Source organism: Monosiga brevicollis, genomic scaffold (genome assembly GCF_000002865.3).
Source record: "Monosiga brevicollis MX1 MONBRscaffold_43 genomic scaffold, whole genome shotgun sequence".
NCBI classification, from domain to species: domain Eukaryota; class Choanoflagellata; order Craspedida; family Salpingoecidae; genus Monosiga; species Monosiga brevicollis.
The window spans coordinates 169,680-184,268 of record NW_001865080.1 but is presented as its reverse complement, the minus strand read 5'-3'; the positions used below and the strand labels follow the sequence as shown (position 1 = coordinate 184,268).

The window sequence follows — 14,589 nt, the reverse complement described above, 5'->3', positions numbered from 1 at the left end:
GCATTGAGAAGGGCCTCAACGAGGTCAAGGACACGTGGCGCACCATGGAGTTTGACATTATCCGCTACATGCAGGGTGAACAGGAGCGTGGCGTCGTTCTCGGCGCCACCGACGACATTACGCTGGCCTTGGATGATGGTGCCATGAACCTGCAGTCCATGGCCGCATCGCGCTTTGTGGGCCCCTTTCGCGAGCAGGTCACGTCCTGGGAGAAGAAGCTTTCACTCGTGGGCGAGGTCATTGACGTGTGGGTGCTAGTCCAGCGCAAGTGGATGTATCTCGAGGGCATCTTTACCGCCGGTGACATTCGCCAGCAACTGCCCAACGAGGCCAAGAAGTTTGACGCCATTGACAAAGCCTTTCGCAAGATTATGCTTGACGCCAAGCAGCGCCGCAACGTTGTTGACACGTGCGTCTCTGAAAACCGCCTCCAGATTCTTACGGGTCTCCAGGCCGACCTGGATGCCTGTCAAAAGGGCCTGAACGATTACCTCGATGCCAAGCGGAATGCTTTCCCGCGCTTCTTCTTCATCTCGGATGACGAGCTGCTCTCCATCTTGGGCTCACACGAAAGCACCTGCGTGCAGGAGCACATGATCAAGATGTTCGACAACATTTCCGCTCTGCGTTTTGGCACAGGCAACGCAGCCAACGTGGCAAGCGGCATGATCTCCGCAGAGGGCGAGGAGATGGCCTTCAAGAATCCGGTTGTCTGTGACGGACGGGTTGAGGAGTGGATGACCGAGGTGCTGGCCGAGAGCCGCGCCACCAACCGCCTCATCACCAAAGAAGCTGTTTTCCAGTACGGCAGTGACGGGCTGAGCCGAACCGACTGGATCCTCCGCTACCAGGGCATGGTCGGCCTTGCTGGTTCTCAGGTCTGGTGGACCTGGGAGGTTGAGGACGTCTTCCGCCGTGTCGCCGAGGGCGACAAAAAGGCCATGAAAACGTACAGTCGGGCCCTCAACAGTCAAATTGACGACATGGTCGTCAAGGTCCGATCGGACCTGAGCCAGAACGAGCGCAAGAAATTCAACACCATGCTGATCATCGATGTTCATGCCCGCGACATCGTGGACCGCTTCGTGCGGGACAGTATCCTCGACATTCGCGAGTTTGAGTGGGAGTCACAGCTCCGCTTCTATTGGGAGCGCGACGCCGATGATCTCGTTATCCGCCAGTGCACCGGTAGCTTTGATTACGGCTACGAGTACATGGGTCTCAATGGCCGCCTTGTCATCACCCCTCTGACAGATCGCATCTACCTCACCCTGACACAGGCGCTGTCCATGTTCTTGGGTGGTGCGCCCGCTGGTCCCGCCGGTACCGGCAAGACGGAGACGGTCAAGGACTTGGCCAAGGCCATGGGTCTGCTCTGCGTTGTCACCAACTGCGGCGAGGGCATGGACTTCAAGGCCGTCGGCAAGATCTTCAGTGGCCTGGCCCAGTGCGGTGCTTGGGGCTGCTTTGACGAGTTTAACCGCATTGACGTGTCTGTGCTCTCGGTCATCTCCACCCAGCTCCAAACCATCCGCAGTGCACTCATGATGAAGCTCAACCGCTTCCTTTTTGAAGGCACCGAGATTGGCTTGGATAGCCGCGTGGGTATCTTCATTACCATGAACCCAGGCTATGCCGGTCGTACCGAGCTGCCCGAGTCGGTCAAGGCGCTTTTCCGGCCGGTCGTCGTCATTGTACCGGATCTTCTCCAAATTTGCGAAATCATGCTTTTCAGTGAGGGTTTCCTTATGGCCTCGACCCTGGCCAAGAAGATGACGGTGCTGTACAAGCTGGCCAAGGGCCAGCTCTCCAAGCAGTATCACTACGATTTTGGTCTGCGCGCCCTCAAAGCCGTGTTGGTTATGGCCGGGCAGCTCAAGCGCGGCAGCCCTAACCTGAGCGAAGACGTCGTGCTCATGCGCGCCCTGCGCGACATGAACCTGCCCAAGTTTGTTTTCGAGGATGTGCCTCTCTTCAAGGGCCTGATTGCCGATCTCTTTCCGGGTCTGGACTGCCCTCGCGTGCGCTACCCCGACTTCAACGATGCCGTCGAGAAGGTGCTGCTTGATAACCGCTACATCCTTGATGACGTCCAAGTGGACAAGGTGGTGCAATTGTACGAGACCATGCTCACTCGCCACACGAGCATGGTGGTCGGAAACACGGGTGGCGGCAAGTCTGTGGTCATCAATGCCCTGGCCCAAGCGCAATCCCTGCTGGGGCTCACCACCAAGCTCTACACGCTCAACGCCAAGGCCATCAACATCAGCGAATTGTACGGTGTCCTGGACCCCGTCACCCGCGACTGGACAGATGGTCTCCTCTCCAAGATTTTCCGTGACATCTGCAAGCCGACAGACAAGAACGAGCGGCGCTACGTTGTCTTTGATGGCGACGTCGACGCCCTGTGGGTCGAAAACATGAACAGCGTCATGGACGACAACAAAGTCCTCACGCTGCCCAACGGCGAGCGCATCCGCCTAGCGGCCCACTGCGCTCTGCTGGTTGAGGTTGCCGACCTGCAATACGCCTCGCCTGCCACCATCTCTCGGTGCGGTATGGTCTACGTGGACCCGAAGAACCTGGGTTATCGTCCATACTGGCAGCGCTGGGTGAATGCTCGTGCCGAGGCTACGGAGCGCGGCCAGTTGCATCTCCTCTTTGACAAGTACATCCCGGCCAGCATTGACCGCATCCTGGATGGCCTCGATGAGGAGCAGGCCGTCGCCCGCCTCCGCTGCATCATTCCTCAGACCAACCTGAACATGGTGGCCCAGCTCTGCAATCTATTGACGGCGCAACTTCCCGCCACGGGCGAGATGGAGACGGAAGTCCTCGAGGCCGTGTTTCAGAGCAGCATCATCTGGAGCCTGGGTGCTACTCTGATTGAGAGCGACCGCCCCATCTTTGACAAGTTTGTCAAGCGCCTGAGCGGCATGAGCGTGAGCGGCGCCGCAGGTCCCGGGTCACTACCGGGCGACAAGGCCACGCTCTACGAGTACTTTTTTGATCTTGCAGCGCGACGCTGGGTCCCGTGGGAGGCAGTTGTACCCTCATACGAGCACGATGTCACCCGGCCCTTCCACGAAATTCTCGTGCCTACGGTGGACACGGTTCGTACGTCCTGGCTGCTGCGCCTGCAAACGACGATTGAGCGGCCGGTGCTGCTGGTGGGTGAGGCCGGTACCTCCAAGACGGCCACCACCACAGCCTTCCTCAATTCGCTCGACCCAGAGCACAATCTCGTCTTGAACATGAACTTTAGCAGCCGCACGACCTCACTGGACGTACAACGCAACCTTGAGGCCAACGTGGAGAAGCGTACCAAGGACATTTACGGTCCGACGCCGGGCAAGCGCTTGATGGTGTTCATTGACGACATGAACATGCCGCAGGTCGATACCTACGGCACCCAGCAGCCCATCGCGCTCTTGAAGCTTTTATTGGAGCGCGGCGGCCTGTACGATCGCGGCAAAGACCTGACCTGGAAGTTTTTGCGTGATCTGGGCTACCTTGCAGCAATGGGCAAGCCCGGAGGTGGCCGCAACAGCGTTGATCCGCGCTTTGTGTCCCTGTTTTCCGTGTTTAACGTGACCTTCCCCTCGCAGGAGTCGCTCAAGACAATCTACGCCAGCATCCTGGCCGGTCACCTGGGCTCCTTCTCCGAAGAAGTGCGCAGCCTGGCCCCGACGCTTACTGATGCTACCATGGACCTCTATGATCAGATTGTAGCCTCGATGCCGCCGACGCCGTCCAAGTTCCACTACGTCTTCAATCTGCGTGATCTGAGTCGTGTGTACCATGGCCTCTGCCTGAGCACGCCCGAGCACTTTGAGACTGCGGGCTCGCTGGTGCGCCTGTGGCGCAACGAGGCGCTGCGCGTCTTCCATGATCGCTTGATCAACCACGAAGATAAGAAACATGCTCAAGGTTTGATCGAGAAGTTGTTGCGCGGCAGCTTCCCAGCCGTGGCAGACACGGCCTTGGCCGAGCCTCTGTTGTATGGCGACATGCTGCAGGTCTTGACGCCAGATGCGCCTCGCGTGTACAGCGAGCTGCCGGGCTACGAGCCCGTGAAGCGCGTGTTTGATGGCATGCTGGAGGAGTACAACGAGAAGCACTCGCGCATGAACCTCGTGCTGTTCGAGGATGCCCTGGAGCATCTGCTGCGCATCCACCGCATCATTCGCATGAGCCGCGCACACGCGCTCCTCGTGGGCGTGGGAGGTTCGGGTCGCCAGAGCCTGACCCGCCTGGCCACTTTTGTGGCCGGGTACAGCCTCTTTGAGATTACGCTGAGCCGTGGGTACGGCGAGGAGGAGCTGCGAGAGGACCTGAAGACGCTCTTCAACATGGTGGGCGTGGAGAAGCAGCCCACAACTTTCCTCTTCACCGACGCCCACGTCGCCGAAGAAGGGTTTTTGGAGCTCATCAACAACATCCTGACGTCCGGCATGGTGCCCGCCCTCTATGCGGATGACGAGAAGGAGGCCATCATTGGCTCAGTGCGGCCCGAGGTCCAAAAGGCGGGCCTCGTGCCTAACCGCGAGACGTGCTGGAACTTTTTTGTCAACCGCTGTGCAGACAACCTGCATGTGGTGCTGGCCATGTCTCCCGTCGGTGAGAAGCTACGCACACGCTGCCGTAACTTTCCTGGCCTGGTCAATAGCACCGTCATTGATTGGTTCTTGCCTTGGCCACAGCAAGCCCTGCTCGCGGTGGCCTCTGTCTTCCTGGGCACGGGCAGCGATGCTCACGCGCGGGCTGCCATGATCCCGGAAGACAAGCGCGATCACATTGTGCAACACGTCGTGCACGTGCACGAAAGCATTTCAGGCTATAGCCAAGAGTTTGAGGCGACACTGCGCCGCAGCAACTATGTGACACCCAAAAATTACCTCGACTTCATCAGCAGTTATCTGGATCTGCTGGAGCGCCGCGACCAGTTTGTCCAGGCTCAGTGCGATCGCCTGGACGGCGGCATGTCCAAGCTCGTCGAGGCAGGCAAAGACCTTGAGGTGATGAACGCCAAGTTGGCCGAGCAGAAAATCACGCTGAAGGCCAGTACCGAGGCCTGCGCCAAGCTACTGGACGAGATCACCGCCGCGTCCACCGAAGCCAACGCCAAGAAGCAACTGGCCGAGGCCAAGAAGGTTGAGATTGCCGAACAGAGCCGTACCATTGAGGTGGAGAAGAAGGACGCCGTCGAGGCTCTGGAGGTGGCCCTGCCCGCGCTTGAAGAGGCCAAGATGGCTCTCAAGGACCTGGACAAGAACGATGTGACGGAGATTCGCTCCTTTGCCAAGCCGCCCCCGGCCGTGCAGACGGTCTGTGAGTGCATCGTTGTGATGAAGGATGGCAAGGACATCTCTTGGAAGGCGGCCAAGGGCATGATGGCTGATCCGCAATTCCTGAGCTCGCTCATGAACATGGATGTGGACGCCATCAAGCAGAAGCAGGTGACCACCATCAACGCCTCACTGAAAAAGGCCAACATCTCCTTGGAGAAGATGCGGGACGTGTCGACGGCTGGCGCGGGCCTGCTCAAGTTCGTGACGGCCGTCATGGGCTACTGCGCGGTCGCGCGCGAGATCAAGCCCAAACGTGAAAAGGTGGCGCAGCTGGAGAAAAACTTTATGATTGCCAAGCGAGAGCTGGACCGCATCGTCAAGGAGTGCGACGAAATTGAGCGTCAGCTGAAGGAACTATCGCAGCGTCATGAAGCAGCCCTGCTGGAGAAATCGCAGCTGGCATCAGAGGCCGAGATCATGCAGCGCCGCCTTGTTGCCGCCGACAAGCTGATCAATGGCCTGAGCTCGGAGAAGACGCGCTGGGCACACGAGCTGGAGGAGTTGCGTGCGCAACGCGTGCGCCTATTGGGTGACTGTCTACTGGGCGCGGCCTTTTTGTCCTACTCGTGCGCATTCAACTTTGAGTTCCGACGTCGTATGGTGCACGATGACTGGTTGGTGGACCTGCAACGCCACGAGGTGCCTGTGAGCAACCCGTTTAGCCTGCAGGACTTGCTGACCAACGATGTTGAGATTGCGCAGTGGGGCTCGGAGGGCTTGCCGCCGGATGAGCTCTCGGTGCAGAACGGCATCTTGACCACGCAGGCTTCAAGCTTCCCGCTGTGCATCGATCCCCAGCAGCAAGCGCTCAACTGGATCCGCACCCGGGAAGAAAAGCACGGACTCAAGGTCTGCACCTTCAACGACCCAGACTTTTTGAAGAAGCTCGAGCTGGCCATCAAGTACGGCACGCCCTTTTTGTTCCGGGATGTGGACGAGTACATTGATCCGGTCATTGACAACGTGCTGGAGAAGAACATTTTGGGCTCGGGTCAACGGCGTTACGTGGTGCTCGGGGACAAAGAGGTAGATTACGATCCCAACTTCCGGCTCTACCTCAACACGAAGATTGCCAATCCCAAGTACCCCCCGTCGGTGTTTGGCAAGACCAAGATTATCAACTACACGGTAACGCTCAAGGGTCTGGAAGACCAACTGTTGAGCGAGATTGTGCGCCACGAGCGACCGGAACTGGAGGAGCAGCGCGCGCAGCTGATCCAGGAGACGTCACAGAACAAGACGCTGCTCAAGGACCTGGAGGACACGCTGCTGCGTGAACTGGCCTCGTCCACGGGCAACATGCTGGACAACGTCGAGCTCATTCAGACTTTGGAGAATACTAAGTTGAAGGCCGCCGAGGTCCAGGAGAAGCTGGCGCTGGGCGAGTCGACGGCCAAGGAAATCGACATTATTCGCGACGGCTATCGTCCGGCTGCCAAGCGCGGCGCCGTGCTCTTTTTCGTGCTGTCGGACATGTCGGCCATCAGCTACATGTACCAGTACTCGCTGAGCTCATATCTGGAGGTCTTTGAGCTGAGCTTGCGCAAGAGCTTGCCTCACACGATTTTGCAGAAGCGTTTGGCGAACATTATCGACGCGCTGACACTGAACGTGTACAACTACGCCACCACGGGTTTGTTCGAGAAGCACAAGCTGCTCTTTTCGTTCCAAATGGCGACCAAGCTGCTCGAGTCAGAAGGGCAGATGGTGCAAGCCGAGCTGGACTTTTTCGTCAAGGGCAACATTAGCCTGGAAAAGGTAGCACGGCCCAACCCGTACGGCTGGCTGCCCGAGGCCAGCTGGCAGGATGTGATGCGCCTGAGCGAGGTGGCCGAGGTTTTCCAAAATCTACCCGATGACGTGGCGAGCAAGGAGGCCGTGTGGCGCGATTGGTTCCAGGGTGAGGCGCCAGAGCAGGGCGATCTGCCCATGGGCTATTCGGAGCGCACGACCGCGTTCCAGCGATTGTGTTTGCTGCGCTGTTTCCGCGTGGATCGCATTTACCGTGCCGTGACGGACTTTGTGACGACGGAGATTGGCGAGCGCTTTGTGCAGCCACCGGTGGTGCGGTTTGAGAACGTGCACGAGTCGTCTAGCCCCAACTCGCCGATTGTTTTCATCTTGAGCCCCGGCTCTGACCCGGCCGGCGACCTGGTGAAACTGGCCGAGAAGACGGGTTTTGGGGGCAACCGCCTCAAATTCCTCTCCATGGGCCAGGGCCAGGGCCCGGTGGCGCTGGAAATGCTGGAGACGGCGGCGCAGCGCGGGCAGTGGCTCATGTTGCAAAACTGTCACCTGCTGGTCAAGTGGTTGCGGGATTTGGAGAAGGCACTCGAGCGCATCGACAACCCGCATCCCGAGTACCGATTGTGGCTGACCACGGCGCCCACCGACAAGTTTCCCATCGGCATCCTGCAGCGGTCGCTCAAGGTGGTATCGGAGCCGCCCAACGGGCTCAAGCTCAACCTGCGCGCCACCATGACCAAGATTGCGGAGGCGGAGCTCGAGCCCGAAACGTGTGCACACCCAGCCTATCCACCCCTGGTCTTTGCGTTGGGCTTCTTTCATGCCGTGGTGCAGGAGCGCCGCAAGTACGGCAAGATTGGGTGGAACGTTCCGTATGACTTTAACGAGAACGATTTCCGTGTGTGCTTGCAGATTGTGCAAACGTATCTCTCCAAGGCACATGCGAACCGGGACGAGAAGCTGCCGTGGGGCTCACTCAAGTACCTGGTGGGTGAGGTGATGTATGGTGGGCGCGCCATTGACAGCTTTGATCGGCGCGTGCTGCGCACGTACATGGACGAGTTTATGGGCGACTTTATCTTTGACACGTTCCAACCGTTCCACTTTTATCAGGACAGCTCTGTGGACTACACGATCCCGACGGGCGGGTCGCGGCAGGCGTACCTCGACTACATTGAGCAGCTGCCGCTGGCCAACGGGCCCTCGGTGTTTGGCCTGCACGCCAACGCAGAGATTGGGTACTTTACTAGCCAGGCGCGCAACATGTGGCATTTGTTGGTCGAGTTGCAGCCTCAGACGGCCAGTGTGGGCGGTGGTGTGTCGCGCGAGGCGTACATTGGGAATGTGGCGTCGAGCATCAAGGCCAAGATTGAGCCCGCCTTTGATTTGGAGCGCATCCGCGCAGACATCACCTCGGCGGCGCCTGTGGATGAGGATGGCAACAAAGTCTTGCCGCCCACCAGCGTGGTGCTGCTGCAGGAGCTGGAGCGCTGGAACGCCCTGGTCGCCAAGATGAACAGCTCTCTGAGCAGCCTTCAGCGGGTACGTTTTGGGGGCCGCTTATCGTTGTGATTGATCCTAGGGCGAAGGGAGTGGGCGGTGCGGTGTTCAGGGGCAGGGAAGAGGCAGGGGCGTCGTCTTCCTTTGGCTACTTTATGGTTGTGCCATGAGAGAGTCAGGTTCACCTGATTGGGTTTTCCTCTATTCTCTCACTCTCTCACTCACTCACCCTCTCTCCTCTCTCTCTTTTTTTGTATCTTTTTTGTAGGCGCTGGTGGGCGAAGTGGGCATGTCGAGCGCGTTGGATGAGCTGGCGTCGGCGTTGTTCAACGGCCAGCTACCGGGCATGTGGCGTCGCTTGGCTCCGGATACGAAGAAGAATTTGACCAACTGGATGCTGCATTTTGAGCGTCGCTACCTGCAGTACAAGAGCTGGGTGGAGAAGGGCGAACCCACTGTCATGTGGCTGTCTGGCCTGCACATTCCCGAGTCCTATCTAACGGCGTTGGTACAAACGACGTGCCGACAGAATGGATGGGCCCTGGACCGCTCAACGCTGTATACCGCGGTGACGGAGTTTGTGGATCCGCGCGAGGTACAGGCGCGGCCACCCAGCGGCTGCTTCGTGACGGGCTTGTATCTCGAGGGGGCAGCGTGGGATGTCAAGGCCGGGCACTTGGTGCCGCAGGCACCCAAGCAGCTGTTGCAGCCGTTGCCGATTCTGCGGGTGATTCCGATTGAGGCGCACAAGTTGAAGCTGCAGAACACGTATCGCACGCCCGTGTACACGACGTCGGATCGTCGCAATGCCATGGGCGTGGGCCTGGTGTTTGAGGCTGATCTGGCGACCGCCGAGCACCTCAGTCACTGGGTACTGCAGGGTGTCTGCCTCACCTTGAACGATGATTAGGCCTCTCTCGTCCGGTGTTCTCTGAGGTCACCGCGACCCACCTCGGTGTATGTATGGGACCGAGGGCCTGAGCCATAAGTGATCAACTACCTACCGCACAGGATGTTGTGCCTGTGCCTGTGTGTGTTCTAAAAGCACCTTGACATGTGATTGTAAACTCCACCTCTCTTGTTTTGAATTGACATAGCATATCCTTTGACATACTCACTGCATTCGTCAACTGAAACACTCCATGTCAGCTTTCTCCCTTGCCAAAGTATTGCAACACTTCTTCTACTGCCTTCCACCTCTTTCTTCGTTCTCCCTCAACCTTCTAGCAACAGCCCGATAGTGTATCGTAAATCACACTTTACACACCTCTCGGCTGTACACGTGTCCCCCTCGCAACACGTTGCAGAAGCTTAATGTTCACATCGACAGTAGTGCCCTTTCTGCGTTGAGGACGCGCTCTTGCATGTGAGTTGCGCGTCGAGCGTACCAAGTGTGAGTCCCGCTACACTTGCTTCACCATTGCACACCACGTTTACTCTCGTAAGAGTGTGCAGCCCACTGAACGAGCCACAGCGAGAGAGAGAGCGAGAGAGAGAGAGAGAGAGAAATGCATTTGTGCTTCTGGTCACTGGATGTAAGTTGGTTGTGCCTGACAGGCCTTGGCCTCGTGGGTCGGTCATCTCGGTCGTGTTAGTCGTGTCAGTCGGTCGGTCGGTCGTGCATCGGTCGTCGACTCGGTTGTGCTGTGGGAGCGGGCGCGATAGCACGATTTGTGTGGTGCTTTGTGGTTGGCAGTCCTTGCGTTGCTCTTGTGTCCACTCGGCTTGTGGGCACGGCCGTCTGGTGTTGGGTGTTCTGCGGCACCTGCGTGCGTGCAGTGGTGTCCTCGGTCGGCGTTTTTGGCTTGTTCGTCGTTCATGGCACGCCTGGGCACAGACAAGTCATTTCGTCTTAAAACTCTCCACTCATTTTTCTTCTTTCCCCTCCTCCCTCGCAGTAGACCCCTCCCTTCCCTCTTGGCTTTCACATCAAGACCTCCAACCATGTTGAAGGCGTCTCGCTCCCTGCTGGTGCAGGGCACCCGTGCCAACCAGACCAACAACTTTGCCCACGTCATTACCCGCGCTGCCAGGTATGCCTCCTTTCATACCCATGTCTGTCTCCCTCTCTTCCATCTACCTCACCGTCATTCGCCTTTCTTGACGAGTCGCCGGCTGCACTCTTCTTGACCGCTCAACCCCTCGCTCACCCGCCTGGCTGCCCGCTCGCTTTCTTCACTTTGTGCAAAAAAACAACAACACGTAGTGTCCAGGGCCGTGTTATTGGTGTTGACTTGGGTACCACCAACTCTTGCGTTGCTGTCATGGATGGCAAGGACGCCCGCGTGATTGAGAACTCCGAGGGTGCCCGCACCACCCCGTCGGTGGTTGCCTTCACCGAGGACGGTGAGCGCCTGGTGGGCCAGCCCGCCAAGCGCCAGGCCGTTACCAACCCTGCCAACACGCTCAGCGCTACGAAGCGTCTTATTGGCCGCCGCTTTGAGGACCCCGAGACCCAGAAGGACATGGAGACCTCGAGCTACAAGATTGTCAAGGCGCCCAATGGCGATGCCTGGGTCCATGCTGGCGGCAAGGACTACTCTCCTTCGCAGATTGGTGCCTTTGTCCTCACCAAGATGAAGGAAACGGCCGAGGCGTACCTCGGTGGCTCGGTCAAGAACGCCGTCATCACCGTGCCTGCCTACTTCAACGACAGCCAGCGCCAGGCCACCCGCGACGCCGGTGAGATTTCAGGCCTGAACGTGCTTCGCGTCATCAACGAGCCCACCGCTGCCGCCCTGGCCTACGGTCTGGACAAGCAGGAGGACAAGACCGTCGTCGTCTATGATCTGGGTGGTGGCACCTTTGATGTGTCCATCCTGGAGATTCAGTCTGGTGTCTTTGAGGTCAAGGCCACCAACGGAGATACCTTCCTGGGTGGTGAGGACTTTGACAACACGCTCGTCAACTTCTTCATTGAGCAGTTCAAGAAGGACCAGGGCATTGACCTGCGCAAGGACAACATGGCTCTGCAGCGCCTCCGCGAGGCTGCCGAGAAGGCCAAAATTGAGCTTTCCTCCTCCATGCAGACGGACATTAACCTTCCCTACATCACCGTGGACCAGACTGGTCCCAAGCACTTGAACATGAAGCTGAGCCGTGCCAAGTTTGAGTCGATTGTGGATGAGCTTGTGCAGCGCACCGTTTCGCCCTGCCAAAAGTGCCTGTCGGATGCCAAGATGAGCAAGAGCGACATTGGTGAGGTTATCCTTGTTGGTGGCATGACGCGTATGCCCAAGGTTCAGTCGACTGTCGAGAGCATCTTTGGCCGTTCCCCGTCCAAGGGTGTCAACCCCGACGAGGCCGTCGCCATGGGTGCCGCCATTCAGGGCGGTGTCCTGGCTGGCGAAGTCAGCGATGTGCTCCTCCTTGACGTGACTCCTCTTTCCCTGGGCATTGAGACGCTGGGTGGCGTCTTCACCAAGCTCATTGGCCGCAACACCACCATTCCCACCAAGAAGTCGCAGGTCTTCTCCACCGCTGCTGATGGTCAGACCACCGTTGAGATTAAGGTGCTCCAGGGCGAGCGTGAGATGGCTGCGGACAACCAGGAGCTCGGTCGCTTCTCGCTCGTTGGTGTGCCCCCGGCGCCCCGCGGCACCCCCCAGATTGAGGTTACCTTCGACATTGACGCCAACGGTATTGTGAACGTGTCCGCCAAGGACAAGGGTACTGGCAAGGAGCAGCAGATTGTGATCCAGTCTTCGGGTGGTCTGTCTAAGGATCAGATTGAGCAGATGGTCCGTGACGCCGAGACTCACGCCGAGCAGGACAAGGAACGTAAGGATGCCATTGAGGCTGTCAACGCGGCCGAGAGCATGATTCACACGACCGAGAAGAACCTGGAGGACTTTAAGGACGATGTTGAGCCCGAGGCCGCTTCGTCCATCCGCGAGCACATTGCCAAGCTGCGTGATGCCCTCAACGCTGAGGAGAAGAACGCCGAGGAGATTCGTCAGCTCTCAGGCGACGTGCAGCAGGCCAGCCTCAAGGCCTTTGAGGTTGCCTACAAGAAGCGCGCCGGTAGCAACGACAGCGGCAGCGAGCAAAACTAAGTTTCCTCCAACAGACTGTGTCCACTCGAGAGTGTGTCCTCTCACTCTCTTGTTTTTCTTTTCTTTCTTTTTGTGGTCATTGATGGAAGCGATGCGCCGTGCGCGTTGTGTGTCCTTTCCTCCTTCCCTACATGAAGGGGGCGGGCCCCGAGGGGGTTGACATGGGAGGAAGCAAGCAGAGGATCTGTTTCCCTTTTCTTGTCTTAACTTTTTTTTTTCCTTTGTATCTTGTTTGTTTCTTGCCCCGTCAATTTAGTCTGTGACTTGAATAGCCTCTGTCCTGTCCAATGCCATCGTAGCCATTGCCAGCCCAAACTTTTGTTGGTATTGTACTGCCCTGTCGTAGGAGCTGAGAGGGAGTGTGCGCCAGCGCGCCATTTTTTTTCTCTCGGGCTGCCGGCAAAAGTCTGACAATTTGTCTTTGAGCTGGCTTGCAAGCCTTTGTCGAGGGAATGCAAGTTATTTTCAGGTTCGTTTTGGGTACAAAATGAGTCTAAACCTGGTTCAGATTTGGTCCAGCGAGCTGGTGGCTCGGGTATATGGTTTTGCAAGGTGCAGCAAGCTTAACCACGACTGACAAGTGTGATTCGTCTCGGCTAAGGGAGAGAAGGATGGAGCCTGGTCGATCCGGCGGTCGATCCGGCGGTCGATCGGCCGAGGCGGTCGAGGCGATCCAGTGTGCGACGCTGTGCCAGCGAGGAGCATGTCTCGAAGCAAAGCGCCTCGTGTTTGAGGCAGTTGAAACCCGTTGAAACGAAGCAAGAGATCGATAGGGTCGAGACGTATCAAGACGTATTCGACCAAACGGCTACTAAAGAGTGGTAAGCTTCGGGGGAGGAGGGGGGAGAGGAGACAAGGGGCTGTGACAACGCACCACTTCAGGATGGACACGCGGCTGCTGAAGTCAGGGTGTGCCGAAGAAGAAGCAAGCCACTGCCATTGCCCCAGGGCCGCACGAGCGTCGCCCCGCCCCATCGCACGCAGCTCGCTCGCTCGTTCCCTCGAGCCGCCGCTCGACCCATGGAGAGACAAACCCCTTTGAACAGGGTTACGCCCCCTTCTGCTTCTCTCGTTTTGAAGCAAGAGAGAGAGAGAGAGGGGAGAGAGATAGAGAGAGACATAGAAGAGAGAGAGAGAGAGAGAGAGAGAGAGAGAGAGAGAGACAGAAGAGACAGAGAGAGAGAGACAGAAGAGACAGAGACAGAGAGAGAGAGAGAGAGAGTCAAAAAGACAAGTTTGCAATGGAATGTCAAGAGAGAGGCCACGTCAACAGATCTCCTCCTTAAGCCCCCTTGTCCGCATTCTTTTGTCTAAAGGTGGGGTTGCTTCTTCGCTTCGTTTTGACAACGTGTCTCACAACAACAACAACAACAGTAACCAGTACACTCACCACTCACGAACCAGTAACCTCAAAGTCAGTGAAACGCGCAGAAGGTGATGGTTCCGCCCACTTCACTGTACCACACCTATTGGTGATCGTCCAATAGGTAAATAAGCTTAAACAGCCACACCCACAGCACCGCGCCCTCACAGAACAAGGTGGGTAAAGGCTGCGAGGGGTTATTTTTCCACTGCCACTGGTACGTCGCTGCCCTTTTGGCTGGAGAGCTGCGTTGGGTCTTGGGTGTCGGGTCGCTGGGGTTTCGCTCTGCCCCTCTTGTCGGGCTGTGTGTCTTGGCGTGCCTGGCTCCCCCTCTCCCCTCTCTCTCGCTCCGGGGGTTTTCGTCTCGATGTGTACTGGTGGGGGTAAAAAGGGTTGTGGGGCTCTGCCGTTGCGTGTCGTCGCGGGTGCGGCTGTCGACAGTCTCGGCGAGAGGCAGGATGCCACTGTCGTGATGGGGCGGGCGCGCGCTTGATTTGGCCTCAAATCAAAAATCCTCTTTCGGGTCGTGCCTCGAGATGTTCCATCGCGTGGGGAAGCAAGTGGTGTTTAGCAG

At 57.9% G+C, this 14,589-nt stretch overlaps 2 protein-coding genes across 2 annotated transcripts; both read left to right on the top strand.

The window, feature by feature from the left end:
* Positions 1 to 68: 68 nt before the first annotated feature.
* Positions 69 to 9,511, top strand: MONBRDRAFT_39235 (uncharacterized protein; the record flags this gene model as incomplete). The annotated part of the gene is made up of 2 exons (XM_001750578.1): positions 69 to 8,639; positions 8,866 to 9,511. The coding sequence occupies 2 exons, from the start codon at positions 69 to 71 to the stop codon at positions 9,505 to 9,507; spliced, it is 9,213 nt and encodes a 3,070-aa protein (XP_001750630.1). The 3' UTR covers positions 9,508 to 9,511.
* Positions 9,512 to 10,861: 1,350 nt separating this feature from the next.
* Positions 10,862 to 13,219, top strand: MONBRDRAFT_12699 (uncharacterized protein; the record flags this gene model as incomplete). Its single annotated transcript, XM_001750577.1, has 2 exons — positions 10,862 to 12,568; positions 13,079 to 13,219. 2 exons carry the CDS (start codon positions 10,862 to 10,864, stop codon positions 13,217 to 13,219), a joined length of 1,848 nt encoding a protein of 615 aa, XP_001750629.1.
* Between the last annotated feature and the right edge of the window lie 1,370 nt (positions 13,220 to 14,589).